The 19,899-nt window shown below is 46.5% G+C and overlaps 2 protein-coding genes across 3 annotated transcripts in view; one reads left to right on the forward strand and one right to left on the reverse strand.

Moving 5' to 3' along the window:
* Positions 1 to 792: 792 nt before the first annotated feature.
* On the reverse strand, positions 793 to 6,607 carry FOXI3 (forkhead box I3). The gene is made up of 2 exons (XM_053200882.1): positions 5,947 to 6,607; positions 793 to 3,320 (listed from the first exon to the last, which is right to left on the reverse strand). Exons 1-2 carry the CDS (start codon positions 6,590 to 6,592, stop codon positions 2,701 to 2,703), a joined length of 1,266 nt encoding a protein of 421 aa, XP_053056857.1. The 5' UTR covers positions 6,593 to 6,607; the 3' UTR covers positions 793 to 2,700.
* Positions 6,608 to 6,962: 355 nt separating this feature from the next.
* TEX37 (testis expressed 37) overlaps positions 6,963 to 19,899 on the forward strand; it is a 63,316-nt gene continuing 50,379 nt past the window's right edge. The window contains exons 1-2 of one of the 2 annotated variants that reach the window (XM_053200884.1): positions 6,963 to 7,103; positions 19,513 to 19,574. The gene's annotated coding sequence lies outside the window, so the exon portion shown is untranslated. The remainder of the gene's footprint in view (positions 7,104 to 19,512; positions 19,575 to 19,899) is intronic. The other variant, XM_053200886.1, reaches the window with a different exon arrangement.

Genomic DNA, 19,899 nt, shown 5'->3' on the forward strand with positions numbered 1-19,899 from the left:
AAAAGGCATCTCACACGACAGAAACCGTCCTATGCCAAAAACCCAGAGGCCTCCTTCATCCAGGGCTCAACAACTAGCCCACAATTAGTCTAGATCAGTGGTTCTCAAGCAGGGTTAATTTTGTCTACCCCCAACTGGCCAGGAACATTTGGCAATGTCTGGAGACAGGTCGTCACCATGTGGCCAGGGCCAGGTGGAAAGGAGGCACTTCTAGAGTCTAACGGGTAGAGACCAGGGAGGCTGCTAAATAACCTGTGATGCACAAGGCAACCTGTACAATGAATTACCCAACCCTAAATAGCGGTAGTGCTGAGGCCGAGAAACCCTAGTCTAGAAACCTCGTTTTCCTGGTTTCTTCTAGATGGGGGCCCAGTCTCAATAGTTTCCTATTTCCTTGGCAGTGTGCAGTGATGGGCTGCCTGTGGCCCCATTGAGGGCCACCACACCCAGGGCTGCGGAGGCCACCTGAGGACTACTGCCAGCTGGTGAGACCTCACAGCACCATTTCATTCTGGAACAGAAGGTGTCTGGTACACTTAGGTTGGTTGATCTAAGACAGAACTGTTACTCTGTTAAAAATCAATAAAATGCTCACATGCCTATAGACCATCCCCAAGGGTAACTGTTTTGTTCCAGCCTTTCAGGCGTGGGCAGGTGGGACCAATCCAATGGGAACATCATCTGCTTTTGCTCTCAACAAAGTCCCTGTAGTGGCTTCAGTGTCATGCCCCTTACATCTCTATTCCTTTAGGAGAAAGACGCTGAAGACAGAAAAACAGGAACGCGAAAAGGTGGCCAGAAATCATCCCACTTAAGAGTTTATTTCATGTGATTCTCAGCATGCAGTGTACTTTCTTGGGAAAAAAAATTTTTTTTTGTCCCAGTTCACATTATAAATTAATTTACAAATATAGAACTGTGTTAGAAATAATATTTATAAAAGTCCCTACGATTTTTCACATAGAAAAATATCCGCAGAAACGGTTTTTTTGTACACACAATCTGGGGGGTAGGTAGTCTCTTTGGTTGTCTTCGTCCATAATATTTAAAAAGTAACGGTGATGTTATTTATACCTCAATAAAACTTTAAAAAATAGTTTTCTGTATTGTGTATTTCAAAATAAAAATTTAAAAGTAACGCTGTGAGTCTCAAAAAAGAATACACAGGGAAAAGTTAAGAATTTTTTTTTACAATATACTTACTTGCGTTCCATTTTCTAAAAAAAAGTAAATCCCCAAACCAGCAACTCTCCTATCAAAGATCCAACAACAGGGAACAAAGGCAACTCAGGACATTATCAGCTGTTCCAATGAAATCAACAATTATCTACATTTTAATTAGCACTTTTTGGGTGAGTTCAAAAGGTGGCTAAGGATCTGCCAAGGACCAGACACTCAGCTGGGCACTGGGAGGGTGACCAGAAAAACTATTCAAATGCAGGTACCTCTTGAGAAGTAAAAGGGAGTGCTAAAAAATAAATTATATTAAAAAATTTTAACAGATGGCTTAAGAAACTATAAAAAAAATTCCATTTCAAAACTATTTTTTAATAACATTCTAATATTGTCTTTAAAAAAATGAAAGATCTAGGACACATGCTAAAAGGGACAGGACACCAAGTTAACTAGGACAATGGTCACCCTAGGCATATGGCAGCAGAAGGCAGAGGGAGGTGTCTGTCCTTGTTGCTCAGGAGAACATCTGAAATGGTCACTTATGTCAATCTTTGGTCAAATGAGATGTAGCTCATGCCCACCCCCTGCACACTGTGTCTGCCTACGGATAACGGCACCTTTTGTTTCTCAGGACCAGAACAAATCTACCAGCACCAGCTCTGGAGCCAGACTGCCTGGACCTGATCCTGGCTCCTCGGGACTTGTGTGTGACATCTTGGGAGATGCACTGGCCTCATATAGAGAGCACAGGGACAGTAACAATACTGATCTCCCAAGGCTGCCGTGCGATCACACGTCGAGTGTCTGTCTGAAACGGCACTCCGCACACAGCTTGCCTGGGCAGTTCTATTGCTATTAGTATCCACCGAGTCCCAGAAGCGGAGCCTCAGCAGAGGTGACTTGTGAGCTGGATGTAGCTCGGAGGATTTGTGGTGTTTCCTGGTACAGTATTTTAAGAACTTTAAGTGGTGGCAAAGAAGGCAAATGGAGGTTTTCTTAAAAAAAAAATCCAGACACCTGACTTTTCCAGAAAAATCAAGATGCTGCCAGGCAGGAAAGAACTAGCTGCCCACAGCGGCCTTCAGCTGGTCAGTCGAGACCGCTCCCCACTGCTGCAGTTACCAACTGCGACCTTTTTTCCTACCCAAGACACTTCATTCTTTTGTTTCTTAGCTGCCCGGTGGGCACATCTGAGCTTGTAACCCTGATATACAGCGATCAGCAAAACAGACGCGGTCCAGGCCCTCGCAGGGCTCGCAGGTACTGGCCCAGAACAGAGGTGGCTTTCTCTCCAGGGAGGCCCTTCTCCAGAAGAAACCTGTGAAAGCTTGCTGGGCTGTAGAAAGAGTCATCTACGACTCCCGTGCGCCTCCAGATGTGGCCAGTGGGCCCACGGGATCACCCGGGGCTCCAGGGAGAGGCAGAGCCTCCCTTCCTGCCCCAAGACCTACTGCCTGGGAAATCTGCATTTAACAAGATCTCAGGTGCGCATATTCAAGTCTGAGAAGCTGAGGCTGGCGCGTCCTATACCTCGGAGCCCTCGCGGGGGTAGATGAGGCTGTTGACCATGCTGAAGTTGTAGAAAGGGCTGCTGAAGGGGCTGCTTTGCCCCCCGCTGGAGCCGGCAGGGAAAGGGCTGCAGTAGGAAGGCCTCTGGCTGCTGCTGCTGGCGCCGGAGCTCAGCGGCAAGGTGTCCGGCGCGGCTTCCGAGACCGAGCTGGGGGGGAAGGCGCTGCTGGAGGGCAGCTGGGCCCCCTGGATCCCCAGGTGGCGGCCGCCAGGGAGGGCCCGCTGGGTGCCCCCACTGCCGCTGACACTCAAGGTGCTGAGGCTGCTGAAGAAGGTGTTGAGGCAGGGGGTGGAGGTGAGCAGGGAGCCTCCCGGGGACGAGGCGGTACTCTTGGTGCCCTCGGGAGGCTCTGGGGACTGGGACGGCCTTAGCAAAGCCGTCGGGCTGTCCCCTTCCGGCTTCGCGGCCACTCCCGACCCCAATCCTGAGGAGAGCCCGTCTTCCGATTTTGTGGTCCCTGGGGCCGCCGCGGAGGAGCTGCTGGCTTCGGAGCGGCGCTTCCGCTTCCGACGGAAGTTCCCGTTGTCAAACATTTTCTCACAGTTTGGATCGAGGGTCCAGTAATTCCCCTTCCCTACGGGGTGGAGAAAGAAACCCAGGTCAGAGAAGGACCCAGTCCATGCCCTCGAATTATTCAGCCTCAGTCCCGGAGGGAGGACGGACTCTCATGAAACCCTGACAAACATGCTCAGTCCCCTCTACTGGTTACATTTATCCTTCCGGGGGAGGTTTTATTCTTCACCTCCAAGGAGAAATCTTGAACCCAGATGTTCTGGCCACTTCCACTCTCTCCTGGCAGTGCCTGCTACTTAAATCGTGAGACCTAATTTTAGGCCCAAGACATTTTTAATGCCCCAACACCTCCCCCTCCAGACTCATGGCGTGCGCCCTTGCGAAATCCTGGTGCTACTTAAATGTGAGCCTACGTTTCTTGATTTATAAAAGCAGGCATGAGATTAATACCCATTTTACAGATTGGCCGTGAGGGTTCTGGTACCTGTTATTATTATTTGCTCCAAGGGTACAATATTTGTCCCTTAAAACAAAATCACTCCACTGGAAAAAGGCAACCTCAAATAACACAATCATTTGTCTTGCCAAACAAAAATCACAAAAGTTATTACTGGGTAGTCAGTTGTTTTAACACCACCTTGGACAACGTGTGTTCAGGGGACAAGGGAGCTCCTGGAATCTATATCCCTCCCTCCCTCCCCTTCAACAGGAGGTGCCCCAGGTCTCTTCCCAGCTTTTCCTCCACCGGCAAATCTCAGACCAGAGCCCCATTTAGTGCATGTGGTGCTAGTCTTCTGCTTAGAAAATCCCCCTCACTATCTAGCATAATCGAGGGAAAAAAGATCCACCCTCTTGGAGGATTTTCTCTCTCAACAGCTTTTATCACTTCTGGTAAACAGAATCTTTGGCATTTGAAAAGTACTGGTAAGCACTTGTCTTGTAGAGTGCTTTACACGGGCAACTTCGGTTGCTCCTCTCAGCTCTGTGGAAACAGGCCACATTGGTTGTTAGTAACCTGCTGTGTTCCCAGTTAGCAATGGTAGAGCTCGGCTTTAAGCAGGCTGCTTCTAGACTCCGCATTCTTACCTAAACACTGTGTTAGGTTGCCTGCATGAACTAGCACTCATTCCTCCAAACCCAGGATCCTCAGTAACACATTTTTTGCAAATAGTTGCAAAAAAATTTTTCTTTATTCATACAACTTCCATCTGAATACCAGCACCTGTACCTATCAGGATATTTAGTGCTTTGACAAGATACTAGCTAAAGACGCTAACTTTTTAGACAGCCCAGAAGAATATACATGACCATTAACATGATAATCTCAGGTGCTTTACGGCCCAAATGGGGAAGGTATCTAGAAGATACCTTCTAGAACTGTATGCCCTGTCCAATACAGTAACCACTTGTCACACATGGCTGTCGGGCACCTGAAAAGTGGCTCGCTAGTCCAAAGTGCCCTGCAGAATCAAGCACACACAGGACTCTGAAGACTTAATATCAAACAAAAAGCATAAAGTGTCTCACTAATAGCTTTTATATTCGCTGTTGAAACAATATTTTGGGTTACTTAAAAAATAATTCCACCGGCTTCTTTTTACCTTTTTAACGTGGCTGCTAGAAAATTTGCAATCACACACGGTTTGTACCATATTTCTCTTGGAATGCACCGCTCTCTAGTGCTTTCAAGGTGCGAATGCTCCAGAGCATTTACACAAAATCTTGCATCTCTTTTTCCTATCACGCCTCTGTCCCCACCTCCTCTGTCCCCAGCTCCTTCTGAAAACCTCAAGTAGAATCCTGTTCTCTCGGTTTTTTTTGAGCTTTTCTTCGGCCTCCACTGCTCCGGTAGAGGAAAACCACTCAACAGCGCTCCACTGTAACCCAGCCCTCCTCACCCGGGGCGGGGGGCTCGGATCAGAAATGCAGCACACTTGGGGTTTTCATTTTTACATTTCTAAATAGTGAAGGCACCAAACCACACTCTGTAGGACCCAGCTTTAGTTCTCGGATTCCTCTATTCCCTGTCCCCGGATGCCTGTGCCACGACTTCAGTCGTCTCTCTCAAGGCGGGCGCCTACTCCACGAAGGACACAGAGAGGACCCTGGTGCAGGAAGAGGGTCTGTTAGGACCCCGGTGCAGAAGGAGGTGTCTCCAGGGGCAGCTGGGACGGCGGCTGTTGCTCGGTCTCTCACTACCCATTCCGTGAAAATGTGCCGGGGCTCTCAGCTCTCCTGAATCCCTTTATAGTCGTCCCTTATCCGAGAGCCCACGCGTGTTCCTATTCCTAATCTACCTCCCTGTAGCTTGGTCCCTCCCTTCCACTGGCACCCAGGGGTGGCTTCCCGTTTGAGGATACTGGCTTTTTTCGTTTTTCTCTAACCGGCCAGCCTCTGCGCATGTGTGTGGTGGGTGTGAGTGGGTGCAAGGGGCGAGCCCCACGAGTGGGTGCACCGGGCCCCCGCGCTCGTGGGTCCTCTGATAGTTCTCTTTGTCCTCCGGTCTACCCCCACCCCAGCCAGACGAGGTTCGAGGTTCGGGGTTCGGGCGGTTGTTCCGTCCGCTCTGGCTCCCAGTCCCAGTTAGGAAGAGAAGACTCCGCATGGAGCTCCATCCAAGTCGGCCCCTGCCCGGGCGCCGCCTCCCCGCCCTCCCGGCCGGGGAAGCACCTGTCCGGCGCCCTCACCTGGGTCGTCCTCGTCGCGGGGCACCTTCTTGAAGCAGTCGTTGAGCGACAGGTTGTGGCGGATGGAGTTCTGCCAGCCGGCCTTGCTGCGCTGGTAGAAGGGGAAGCTGTCGGCCACGAACTGGTAGATGTGGCTGAGCGTGAGCTTGCGCTCGGGCGCGCTCTGGATGGCCATGGCGATGAGCGCCGAGTACGAGTAGGGCGGCCGCACCATCTTCATCAGGTCCTCGCGGCTGGCCATGGACAGCCAGCCCAGCTCGCCGGGCGCGGCGGGCCCCGCGGGCGAGGCGGGCGCGGCGGGCGCGGGCTGCGCGAAGGCCCGCTGCGCGCAGCCGAAGGTGCCGGCGGCGGGGGGCGGCTGCAGGAAGGGCCCGGCCGCGCCCCCGGGGGGCGGCGGCGGCGGCGGCGGCGGCGGGGCGCCCAGGTACGCGGCGGCGGCGGCGGCGGCTGCGGGCGGGCCGCCCACGCCCGGCCCGTTGAGCCACAGGTAGGGGTTGGCGGCGGCGGCGGGCGGCGCGGCGTAGTCGGCCAGCCCGTAGGGCGCCCTGGAGGCCGGCGGGGCGCCCGGGGCGGCGGCGGCGGCGGCGGCCGGGGGCAGGCCGGGCTGCGAGTACACGCCGAAGTTGTCGCCGCAGTACAGGGCCATGTCGGCGGCCGTCGGCGGGTGCGGCGCGGCGGCGGCGGCGAGGGGCGAGCGGGGCTGGTGTCGCCGCTCGGGCGAGAGCATCCCTTTGGGGGAACCTCCCTGCGGCCCCGCCTCGGCCCTCGCTGGGCGACCGGTGCCGGGGCGGGGGTCGGCGGAGGCGCGCGGAGCGCCCGCGAGCCGGCTTCTTATAACCGTCTGCGGCGCGGCTCCTCCCGGGCCGGCCCGGGGCTGGGCGGCGGCCCGCGGGCCCGGGCTCTCCACGCCCCCGCCACGCCCCACCTGCCCGCGCATCCCGGCGGAGCGCGCCCGAGCCCTCGCGCCGCGCGCGCCCCGCCCACCCCGCCCCTGGAGCCCCTCCTCGGCGGGCCCGGGAGCCCGGGAGCCCGGGAGCCCGGGGGAGGCTGGCGCAGGCCCGCGCCTCCAGGTTGAGGGCGAAAAGCACCCCACTGCCAGCCGATGTGTTCTTAGCACAGGGGTGGGATAAAAGGGCGAATGTGGAAACCAGGAGAAGGTAACCCAAACAGTACAGCAGTTTTCTAAAAAGTGCCCAAGATGAGTTTGGGTGGCCACTCAGACCACCTGCTTAGCCCCCTTTGGTTTTCTACCTCGAGCTTCTGCACCCTTTGTGATTGAGTTCCAGGATTCACGGCCGGTCTCAACCGATCGGCTTCCAGTCGAAAAGAACAGACGCGATTTACAACTCTTTGGGGGCTTACGGTAGATTTTAGTAACGGGCATCCTTGGAGTGTCCCCATCTCCTAGGGGATTCTGTGATGGGAGGGACTGAAATTGGTTTTTAATTCTTCTAACCATGTCTCTAAACACATAACTATATGTCGTTCACATTCGGGAAGTATTTGTTCATTTTAAGTCCGGTTTGTGCAGTCCTTTGTGCGATTTGTTTTCTTCAAAAACAGAAGGGTGTATGTTTTCAGAGACACATTTAAATAAGTGGGTTCGGAATTAGCATTTTAAAGCCAACTGTAATTTAAACTGTGCAAGAAGCGCTCATTTACAAAAACGGTCTTAACGAATTATGGTACAGGACTTGCTTTCTACTTCTGTAAGTTTTGAAATGTGGTTCCTGCCCGGGAAAAAAAACAAAAACAAAAAACAAACAAACAAGCAAAACAAGTAAGATACTGTGGCAACCCCACATGTCACACAGTCATTAGTTATTGGCTCCGAACAACAATAAGAAAACTGTTTCTTTTACAATTAAAATCATTCCTAAATACGTTCTTACTAGGTAGTGACAAGTCTGAGATTCGCATTTAAGGGAGAGGGGTGGGGGGAAGTTTTTTGTTTGCCCATTGCAGACTGACAGTTCAGAATATTTAATAGTTTGGAAATCCACCCCCCTCTACTCCACTCTTATTTTCATGATATAAAGTTAGTTATGTACTTTACAGAACGTTATCATCATCTGTTATCTCATTTCTTAAAAAATGATATCCAGAGATACTTAACTAGTAAATTTAATACCTAAAATGCAAACCACAGTTCCAAGTAACTACTTTCTTCATCTTTTCTGGACTCAGAAAAGAGTTATTCTGACCTCTAAATTCAGCACACTGTTTCTTTTAATCTCTTGGCAAATGCTATAGAATGGAATAGTGTTTGTTTAATTGTATTTTGATTTAAGGATCTCAATTTGATCTAAATTTTTCTTAGAGAAGAACAACGTGTGTGTGTTTTCTCCTTTCCCAATAGTACAAAACAAAGTTGTTTTATTTCTTTTGGGATGTTAATAAAGATGACAACTATAACCCAGGAAATTTTAAAGCAATTTTTAATGAGTTATAAGGCTCAATTTAATATTTGTTCTTAAGTTTAAAGATCTAAAAAAAAGGGAGAGAGAGAGAGAGAGAGACAGAAAGTCCAAAAGAAACTCTAGAAACTGAGATGACAGTAAATTAGAAAACATTTGTAACCATCTCCCCTTTAGTCATTGATGTCCTTAAGGCTATCATACCCTCCCTTATTTTTTAACAAATTGCTTATGTGTACAGACTTTGCAGTTTTGCAGGGCTGTTGTTGTTGTTCTTGTTGTTGTTTTAGTCTAATTCTTAACCCAATAGCTCCAAATTATTTCTGAGTAAGAGGCCATGATTGCAAATTATCATCTCTTGCTTTGATGAGAGGTTCTGCCTACCAGAGATTTTGTTCCTTAATTATGCATGATCTTCTGCGGACTTTAGTTTTACCTAAAAATGACAGAGCCACCTAGTGGTTCTTTGCCTGTGTTACAGCGTACATCTAGGCAGGGATCTGTAAGGTGTGATACCCCCTCTAGGGATTTGGAAGTTTTACTTTTCTATCCGTTTTCAATCACATCTTAGTTAGATAAGGTTAAAACTATTATTGGTCGTGGCCTGGGGTTTTTTAATGTCAAAGTTAAAATAATTTTTAATCCCTATTTTTTAAAATTAAAATGTAAAAGCATGTGGGTGCACTCAAAAACAGGATAAAAAATGTACTTAAAATGCAAGCACCCAATAATAACATTTTGTCAGATCGCTTTTTCACAAAAAAGATGTAATCAAGGCAACTGATTAGTGCTTCCATGCCAATGTAAAATGGTGAGGCTGTTACATGTTTTCACCACTGGAAAATAAAACATTTGGGGAAAATACGATAAAAAGTAAATAAACTCTGGTGCCAGTGGAGATGAAAAATGAACCAGAGGAGGTGAGAAAAGAACTCCAGAAAACTTAGATTGTAATTGGAGAGTACAGTTTGGGGAATCATGGAGGGAAGATAACCACCAAAATATAGAAGGCTAATTAGTGCATTTGTTGTTTCCATGAGGAGAGGATAGATTAAGATGTTGCTGACCAACTAGAGCTGGACCCGCCGCCTCATTTTTTATTTACTGTCATGTTTTTCCAACTTCCGACCCCTTAATCGGTTCCAGTTTTAGAGCTGGGAGTATCGTTAGTTGGGGGGCACACCGAGGAGCCTGTCCTGTCCTCTCCAGTCCATACCTCAAAGGCTGGGACCTACAGATGGAAACAGACTCAGAGGGACCACGCATTTGCTCCTTTAGCGAATATTTAGGGCTCTACTTACTGACTGTAAGCATTAGTGGAAAACTGAGGCAGCTCTTTCCCCTCCAGGAGGACAAGCCTTCCACCAACTTGAGATATGTCTTCTGTGCCAAGAATATTTTTCTCTTATAAGCCCTTTAAGTTGACATTGGCCAGATTGCCCCTGCCAGTCACCCCGCTCAGCCACCTGGGAGTCACGGAAGACTGGAGTGAGCTGCAAATATGGAGTGGGGCAAAAATCCAACCCGGGGAGGTTCAGAAGCAAGGGCGTGACCCAGGGACCACCCAGCCACCTGCCGGCTGACCCCCAAAGTTCGAGCCCCTCTTCCTCAAACATTAGGCATGACGAGTATAACAAAAAGGATGAATCCTAAGGACTCTAGAAACCTGAAACATCTGAAGATACTACAGAAGTTCCGTGTACTTAATGCAGAAAAAGAAGAGAAAAACTACGGGCCGAAACAGTGGTGCTCCCACAATTCCTTTGAGCAAAGTTGTTCATAATTGGCTCCCCTGCTTGGTCCCTACACCTCTTCCCCACCGCCTCACTCTCCCCTCCGCAGTTCTCTGGAATGCTTCCTGGCCTCTGGCTCTCCCTGATTAGCCCCGTTCTTGGGCTTCCTCGGCTCACTTCTCAGACTCCTGCTTCTGCTCCAGACCAGGCACCCAGGGTGCCTCCAGCGGTCCTAGGACAGCTTGCCTGGCAGAATGCAGTGCACTGCATTCTGAATGCACTGAATGCCTGCACTGAATGCATCTCCCAGGATCCTCCCAAAGTGTCCTGAGGCCATCTCAGCTGAAGGCTGCACTTTCCTCCACTCTTCCGTCCTCGTCCTTGGGGCAAAAAGGCCCTCAAGCCCCGCCCTCCCACTGGGTGGTGCCAGCATCTGCCTGGGTGGCTCATCCAGCCCCCTGGCCCCTCATTCCCAGTAACCAACTCCTCCTCTCCATTTCAGTCACCCACTATACTGGGTGTTCTGGATGGAGGATGGGGACTGGGTCTCTTCTCGCTCCCTTTTTTTTTTAGCACTAACAATTAAGGAATGTGTGCCAAATACCTAACACGGGGCTAAGCACTTTACGTGTGTTATCACATTTAATTCTTCCAGCAGTCCTGTGATATAAGAACTAATATAAGTATGTTAGTCCATACTTCACGAATGAAGCAACGGAGAGAAAGGTTAAGTGATTTAACTGTGGTGTCCCAGCTTCTAAGAGGGGAGCCAGGATTCAAACAGTGCGGCTGAGGAGCCCATGGTAATAGCACTCAGCTTTAACTGTCTCCTGCATTATTTCCTTAGTGCCTAGGCCAGTGCCTGACATTAGTAGGTGCTCAATTATTGTTTGTCGCTTGAATAAATTACAAAGTTAAAAAGAGGGGAGCCCCGGTGGCTCAGTCAGTTAAGCATCCGCATGTTGATTTTGGCTCAGGTCATGATCTCACAGTTCTTCAGATGGAGCCCTGGGTCAGGCTTTGTGCCGACAGCGCTGAGCCTGCTTGGGATCCTCTCTCTCTACCCCTTCCCTGGGTGCTCTCTCTCTCTCTCAAAGTAAATAGATAAACTTAAAAAAAAGTTAAGAAGCATTAAATGGTATAGCCTCTATGACATTAAACGGTGCGACCTCTTTCCCTCTCTTTACGTAGTCTCTCTCACCAAAGACAACCACTTGCCCTCAGTTTCTTATACTCTCCTCCAGAAAATGTTTTGAAATACTTACCAGCACAGCTCTATATGTATTTAAATATGTACAAAAATGGAATCCGTGTTGTTCACATGGCTCTGCGCCTTATACTTGCATTAACACGTTCTGGAGAACTTTCTAAAACAGCCCGTATGTCCAAAAATCTACCTCATTTTGTTCACCTGGTGTTCCCTTTTTCATAGGATGTTCAGTGGGGACCCACCAGTATGGCTGTATGGATGGTTTCTAGCCAGTGTCTGTTCTGATTTGTTGGTGCCCCTCCATACCTGGTGGGCAGTAATTTGAGTTTAACTTTTTTTTTTTTTTTTTGATGAATCTCTGGATTATTTCCTTTTTAATTTTTTTTTTTTTTTTACGATTTTCATTTTATTTTTTTTTAAAGGAAGCTCTACACCAATGTGGGGCTTGAACTCAACCCCGAGAGCAAGAGTTATATGCTGTACTGACTGAGCCAGCCAGGCACCCCAGAATTATTTCCTTTTTATTTATTTTTACTTTTTTTTAATGTTTATTTATCTTGAGAGAGAGAAAGCATGAGGCGGGGGGAGGGGGGCAGAGAGAGGGAAAGAGAAAGAATCCCAAGCAGGTTCCATGCCCAGCGCGGAGCCCAACTCGGGGCTTGATCCCATGAACTTTGAAGTCATGACCTGAGCCAAGATTAAGAGTCAGACACTTAATGATTGAGCCACCCAGGCGCCCCAGGATTATTTACTTTTTTAAAAAAAAATATGGCTGAATTTATTTGTGATAGTAAATCCCTAGCTGGGATTCGTTGGGTCAAAGAACCTGTACCTTTATTATTTTTTATTTTTTTATTTTTTTTATTTTTGTTTAGAACACGTACCTTTAAATGTTTGATTCCAACAGATTGTTCTGCCAGAAGGTCCTGCAGTTCATACCACCGGCAGGTTCCCCATGGATGCCTATTTCCTTTCACCTTTACTAACCCTGGATTTGTGCAGGTCTTTTTATTTTTGCCAATCTTAAAAGCACAGAGAGGCATATCTTGAAAATGTTTTGGTCTGTTTTTCCTTATGAATGAATTTACCTGGTCATAGGTCATTTTAAATTTTTTTTTTATGAACTGCCTGTTCTGATTTTTTGCCCATGTTTCTATTTGTGTGTCTTTAACAACAACAACAACAACAACAACAAAAGGTGTGTCTGAGCTTCTTGCAATTAAAGACATTAACTTTTTTACTCCTGGGTGTTGCAAATCATGGTTTCTCTGTTAAAACTGTCTCTTCTTTTGGAATCTGTGATAACACACTGTCCTGGTTTTCTTTCTTTCTCTCCTGCATCTACCGAAAGGATGTCTGTTTCTCATCTTTCATTCTTTGCATATTGTTTTTTGTTCCCTCAGGTTCCTAACCTTGGTCTTCTTCTTTTCCTCTACATATTCTTCATGGGTTGCCACACCTACTCCCGTGGCTTTAATCATTGGAGTGGGCCTGGTTTGTTGTAGTTATTATTGCCTGTTTAGCAACGCTATAAAGAAACACTCTCTCATTACTGCCAGTTTTTGAGGTTTGCATGGGATGGGCTGGGGACTCAAACTTGGTCCTTGCCCATGTTACTTGCCCCTACACAAGTGATTTGTTTGAGGTGAGTGAGTGATTTGAGGTAGGTCATTTAAGATCTTTCTCAGGACTGGGACGCCTGGGTGGCTCAGTCAGTTAGGCGTCCGACTTCAGCTCGGGTTATGATCTCGCGGTCTGAGTTCGAGCCCCGCATCGGGCTCTGTGCTGACAACTCAGAGCCTGGAGCCTGTTTCAGATTCTGTGTCTCCCTCTCTCTCTGACCGTCCCCCCGTTCATGCTCTGTCTCTCTCTGTCTCAAAAATAAATAAACGTTAAAAAAAAAAAAAAAAGATCTTTCTCGGGACTTCTGCTTGGATTGTCAGGAAGAAGTTCGTTTCTTCACACGGATTGGTTCCTGTACAGAGGTTGTAATGCTAAAATGGCTACCTTTGGTACCATGAGGGAGGGAGCCTGCCTGAGAATGCAGGTGACACCAAGTAAAACTGAGTGACAGAAATGAAGACACATTCTGGATGCAAGATTTGAATCCCTTGATCCAACATCCTTCTTCGTCCCCTTGGTTTCATTAGCCAACAAATTTCGTTTTTGATTCAATAAGTTAGGATGCTGTTATAGGCTGAATTGTGTTCCCCCAACATTAACATGTCAATGTTCTAACCCCTGGTACCTCAAAATGTGACTATTTTTAAATGTTGATTTATTTATTAAGTTTATTTATTTATTTTGAGGGAGAGGGGTGGGGAGGAGAAGCAGAGACAGAGAGAAAGGGAGAGAATCCCAAGCAGGCTCTGCAGTGTCAGTGTGGAGCCTGACATGGGGCTTGAACTCACAAACCGTGAGATGGTGACTTGGGCTGAAATCAAGAGTCGGATGCTTAGTTGCCTGAGTCACCCAGGCACCCCATATTTACTTATTTTTGAGAGAGAGAGAGACAGAGAATCCCAAGGAGCCTCAGCACTGTCAGCGTGGAGTCTGACGTGGGGCTGAAACTCATGAACCGTGTGAGACCATGACCTGAACTGCAATCAAGAGTTGGACATTTAACCGACTAAGTTACCCAGGTGCCCCAGAATGTGACTGTTTGGAGACAGGGTCTTTAAAGAGGTAATTAAGGTAAAAATAGGTAATTAAGGCAGGCCTTAATTTGATATGATTGGTGTCTGTATAGAAGAGGGGGAATTTAGGGCACAGACATGTACACATAGAGGGAAGACCATGTGAAGACACCAGAAGAAAACGGCCATCTGCAAGCCATGAGGAGGGGCCCTCAGAGGAAACCAACCCTGCCAATACCTTCATTTTAGACTTCTAACCTCCAGAACTATGAGGAAATAAGTTTCTGGAATTTAAGCCGCTCAGTCTGTAATACTTTGTTTTGGCAGCCCTAGCAAACTAATACAGGTGAGTGTTTATCCCTTTGAAATGTAAGTGCTGGGGCGCCTGGGTGGTTCAGTCGGTCGAGCATCTGACTCTTGATTTCAGCTCAGGTCATGAGCTCACAGTTCGTGAGTTCGAGCCCTGCATCGGGCTCCACGCTGGCAGTGCAGAACCTGCTTGGGATTCTCTCTCTCCCTCTCTCTTGGCCCCTCCCACATGTGCGCTCGCTCTCTCTCAAAATAAGTAAACAAGAAAGAAAGAAAGAAAGAAAGAAAGAAAGAAAGAAAGAAAAGGAAAGAAAGAAAGAAAGAAAGAAAGAAAGAAAGAAAGAAAGAAAGAAAGAAAGAAAGAAAGAAAGAAAGAAAGAAAGAAAGAAGGAAAGAAAGAAAGAAAAAGAAAGAAAGCAAAAGAAAAAGAAAAAGAAAGGAAGGAAGAGCGAGCGAAGGAGAGAAGGAAAGAAAGGAAGAAAGGTGCTGGTGACTTCCGGTCCTAATTTCTCACGCGAGCTCCTGGCCCAGTGATCAACTCCTACTGGACCTTCCTCTTCATTGTTTTGTTAAGTTGCTTCAAATCCAGCGAGTCTAAGCAAGTAATCTTGATCCTCGTAAAACCTACTTCTCCTTCTGTATTCCACACCCCTGTGAAACCCTCTCCCCAACTGAGCCAGTTATCTAAGCCAGAAGCCAGAAGCTCTTCTACTTCGTTGACCAAGTCATGCCATGGTCACTCTTCACTCTCTCTGTCCTACTGGCAACACCGAGCATTAAACCACCATTACCCCCTCCCCTGGATTATTGCCATCGGCCCCTCTTGTCACCTCCCAATCCTCCCTCCACACCACCTTCTTAATGATTTTTTTTAAATGGCAAATCCGATCACAACACTCCTCTGCTCTCAAGTCTTTAGTGGCTCCTGCTGCTCTTAGGATAAAGTCCAAACTCCATAGGGTGGCATACGTGATCCCAGAAGAAGGAGCTCATGTCCTTAGCCAGTCTGTCTCCCTTGTCTCCCCTCCGTGCTCGCTCTGATCTCTCTTCTAAAGCTCAGTGTTTCCCCAAATCCAGTCATTCTGGTATCCTCTTCGTGATTCTCTGTATCATATATGCTTTCTTCCTTAACATTTTTCTCTTAAACTGACGCAGTTTTTAAAATTAAATTCCATTAGGGGAGTTAGGTGGGGAGATGGGTAAAATAGGCAATGGGGACTAAGGAGCGCACTTGTTGTGAAGAACCCTGGGTCATGTATGGAAGTGTGGAATCACTATATTGCCCACCTGAAACTAACAACACTGGATGTTAACTGTGCTGGAGTTAAAAATAAATAAGTAAATAAATAAAGTAATTAAATTAAATTCCATTATTTGGAAAGGCAACCATATGGCACTACTGTAAATATTATACTGTAAATTTAATATTATACACACACACGGATAGAATCTCTGCCATATGTAGAAGGTAAACGGTTTAAATGGATCATTGATATTGCTGATAAAACTGGTTCCTTAAAAAATGTTGATAAATTTCAAGAAAGTTTTAAAATAAAAACGTAAATAATGTAGGGGCACCTGGCTGCCTCAGTAGGAAGAACATGCAACTCGATCTTGAGGTTGTGAGTTTGAGCCTCATGTTTGGTGTAGAGATTACTAAAAAGCAAATTAAAAAAAAAAAAAAATATATATATATATAATGTAATACAAGTAAGGGTAAACTTAATTTTATTAACAAAGACCCAAATCTGAAAATAAATTCCTCAATAAGAACAGCACTGCTTATAATGTTTAGTAACAAAGGGATGTTCAGTTTAATAATGCTTATTTTATTTTTAAATGTTTATTTAATTTAGAGAGAGAGAACATGTAAGTGGGTGAGGGGCAGAGAGAGAGAGGGAGGCAGAGAATCCCAAGCAGGCTCTGGCCTCTGAGTTGTCCTTGCAGAACATGATGTGGAGCTCAAACCAATGATCCATGAGATCATGACCTGAGCTAAAGTCAGAATCTTAACCTATTAAGCCACCAGGTGCCCCAATGGTACTTATTTAAAATTAAGGTTAAGACAAACTTCCACATTAGTAGTAAAAAAAAATTCTGGTTTTTGAACCTTTTTTAACCAACATAAAGACTTGCAGTTTACAGGGGCACCTGGGTGGCTCAGTCGGTTAAGTGTCCGACTTCAGCTCAGGTCATGATCTCGTGGTTCGGGATTCGAGCCCCACATCGGGCTCCATACTGACAGCTTGGAGCCTGGAGCCTGCTTTGGATTCTGTGTCTCCTTCTCTCTGCCCCTCCCCTGCTTGCACTCTGTCTCTCTCTTTCAAAAATAAATAAACATTTTTTAAAAATTAAAAAAAAAATTCAAGAATTGCAGCTTACATGTGTTTACATGGGAATGGAAAAGGATATTAATTTGCCCCATTTGATAGGTTTGGCTAACTTTTATTTTAAAATGTTGGATTCATGGGGCGCCTGGGTGGCTTGGTCGGTTAAGCGTCCAACTTCGGCTCAGGTCATGATCTCACGGTCCGTGAGTTCGAGCCCCGCGTCAGGCTCTGTGCTGACAGCTCAGAGCCTGGAGCCTGCTTCAGATTCTGTGTCTCCCTCTCTCTCTGCCCCTCCCCTGTTCATGCTCTGTCTCTCTCTGTCTCAAAAATAAATAAACGTTAAAAAAAATTTGTTTTTAAATGTTTGATTCAGGAAACCATCTGAGGTACTTACTCCTTGGGATCTATTGTAAATTTGTGAAGACATAATCCATGATGATATCCAAAAAGGAACAGAGAGAGGATTTCTTGTGCCCTGACAGCTGCCACTGGACAATGTTTATGAAATATTTTTATCAACCTTGTCCAAGTGTTTTCCATCCCCTGCAGAACATTTTCAGCAAGTATTTCAGGTTGAGTTTAAAATTAGGTTCATTTATAAATTCAAGAAGGATCATTTATGAACTCCAGAAATATATATTGAGCATGACAGATCCTGGCCGTGGCTCCAGGCAGACATGATAAGCCATGAATCTCTGCACTCACATACCTTTCAGACAGGAGAAAGTTCTGACTCTGTATGACCCAGAGGACCAAGGGACCCAGGAGACTCAGGCTACCGGTTTACAATCCCCAAGGTCACTTTATCTTGCCTGGGAATACTGAAATAAGCATGTCTTTTAAGGATAAATTAGGCTTTCAGATGAGCAAAACTTATCTATAAGATATGCTAATTTATAAACCCTCACCCAACCATGCATATGATGTCTATGAAGATAGAAGTTTCCTCCTAGGAGAACTCAATTCTTCTCCTATCTTGAAAAGACAGGTGTGGAGCTTCAGTATGAAGCAGTGGTCCTTACCCAACACTTTCCAAAGTTGAAATGGGTAAGAATTCTGTGACCTATGTTTAATGTAATTAGTAAATTTAACTGCTATCTTCTTATCTTCTATCTTCCTGTCTTCCTGTCTATCTTCTGTGACCTAGACTTCTCCACTGACAGAACAATGGATAGTCTTGGCCATCCAGCCTGAATGAAAGGAGTCCATTCTCCTACTGAAACAGCATGGCCCTAGCACCCTCCGTGGTTTGCCCAATGCATTGGTCCTAAACCTGTCATGGTTTGCCATGAATGAATCAAGAAGTTTAAAAACCAGTTCTCTTCTTTAGTTGTATGAATTGACAGGTCAAGATGTAACCAGGATCTTAAGTCAACCTGTGTCTGGCAAACAGAGAAAGATTAGTGGGTTTTATAGTATCAGTGGCTTTATCATTTTGCTAGACTCCATTTTATGTAAAATTTTTGTATAAGCATCATATATTTTACTACCTCACTGTACCTCTTCTTACCAACCTCCAATTGAACTAAGATTCATTCCTCTAAAATCCCAGTTCCCAGGAGCACCTGGGTGGACTCAGTCAGTTAAGAATCCGAATTTTGATTTTGGCTCAGGTCATGACCTCATGGTTTGTGAGTTCAAGCCCCACATCGGGCTCTGTGCTTACAGTGCAGAGTCTGCTTGGGATTCTGCATCTCCCTCTCTCTCTGCCCCTGCCCCACTTGTGCTCTCTCTCTCAAAAACAAATAAACAGTTCCCAGATTTTCTATCCTAGGACCTTTGCTTTGTCTCTACCTTTTGAGAATAGTAGTTACTTTCAAGTAATAGGCACTCTATAGATGGTTTTTTGATGGCGATGATGATGAAGGAGAAGGAGAAGAACCACCTATGGCTTGAACCTTGAACCTATGGCTGCTCCCTTAGTCTAGATCTTCTTGAGTTGACCCCACCCAGTCAAGGCTGAGATTGGAGAAGCTGGACTGACCTAATTTTCCAACCAGTGCTTCTGAGTCCTGTGTCAGAGTCACCCAGAGAGCTTGTTAAAATGCACATTCCTTGACTCTGCCCACATGGAGTCTGAACCCTTAGAGTGGAATGCCTGCAGGCTGTATACTTTTTAATCTCCTCCTCACCCCCACAATGATCCTGACATTTGAGTTTGGGAGCATAATTACCTATTCAAAACTTTAAAAATGAGGAAAAGTGCTGCTTTGTAGAAACACATAAGTGATAAAGAAGTGATTCACAAGTTGGAGAGATCAGTGAGAGGTATCTGAATCAATCAAAGTCTTCCTCAAATAATAGGACTCCTGCTCTTGTCTCATTTGGAGGTGACATGGAGAAGCCATGGCTACCATGTATGTGCCTGTAGCGTCCGTCAGAAGCAGAGAGGCAGTGGGAGACGGTTGAGAGCCATGCTAAGGAGCAAAGAGTATACAAGTGGTGGGAAAGTCAAGGAGCACTTCATATGAATGCATTAATATGTATTTGGGGGGAAAAAGATGGTTTGGGGGGAAAGGAAACCTTAGATGGAGATTTGGGAGGTGAACATGGAGTGAACTTGAATTGAGGGAGCGCATGTCATTGTGGGGCACTAGTTAGATTGGTCCTTCTAAAGCAGAGCCTCCTAGGAACCTGTGATGGAAGGTCTCAGAAGTATTTCTGGCAATCAAGCAGAATGTTCCAGTTCTCTGGTTTCTGAAGACAGAGAGACCTGGGCTCCGGACTCAGCTTTGGTGCATATTTAACTCAGGGAATAGTACCACCAGCTAAAAGCCACTTGAATCTACTTGATTTTCTCATGTATGAGGTATAGATGGCTATAACCTAAATTGTTCGAAGGGTTACATGTGATAACGTGTGTAAAGCACTAAGCATTCAGTAAATAATAGTGTTTATTTTCTGAATGCCTATTTTTTATTTTCTGAACAGATAAACCTGGGAATGGAGTAGACTGCCTTTGATCATGGATGAGTCACAGATGAGAACACAAGGTAAAGATTAATGGACACTTTCCTGCTTAGAAAAAATAAAATACATGATTTGCCTGAGAGCATTGTTTGGACCGATCTTAGGTGAGAAAGCATTTGGCAAATGAAACACTAGACATTTCAACGTTTATTTATTTTTGGGACAGAGAGAGACAGAGCATGAACGGGGAAGGGGCAGAGAGAGAGGGAGACACAGAATCAGAAACAGGCTCCAGGCTCTGAGCCATCAGCCCAGAGCCCGACACAGGGCTCGAACTCACGGACCGCGAGATCGTGACCTGGCTGAAGTCGGACGCTTAACCGACTGCGCCACCCAGGCGCCCCATAG

This window comes from Acinonyx jubatus, chromosome A3, assembly GCF_027475565.1.
Source record: "Acinonyx jubatus isolate Ajub_Pintada_27869175 chromosome A3, VMU_Ajub_asm_v1.0, whole genome shotgun sequence".
NCBI classification, from domain to species: domain Eukaryota; kingdom Metazoa; phylum Chordata; class Mammalia; order Carnivora; family Felidae; genus Acinonyx; species Acinonyx jubatus.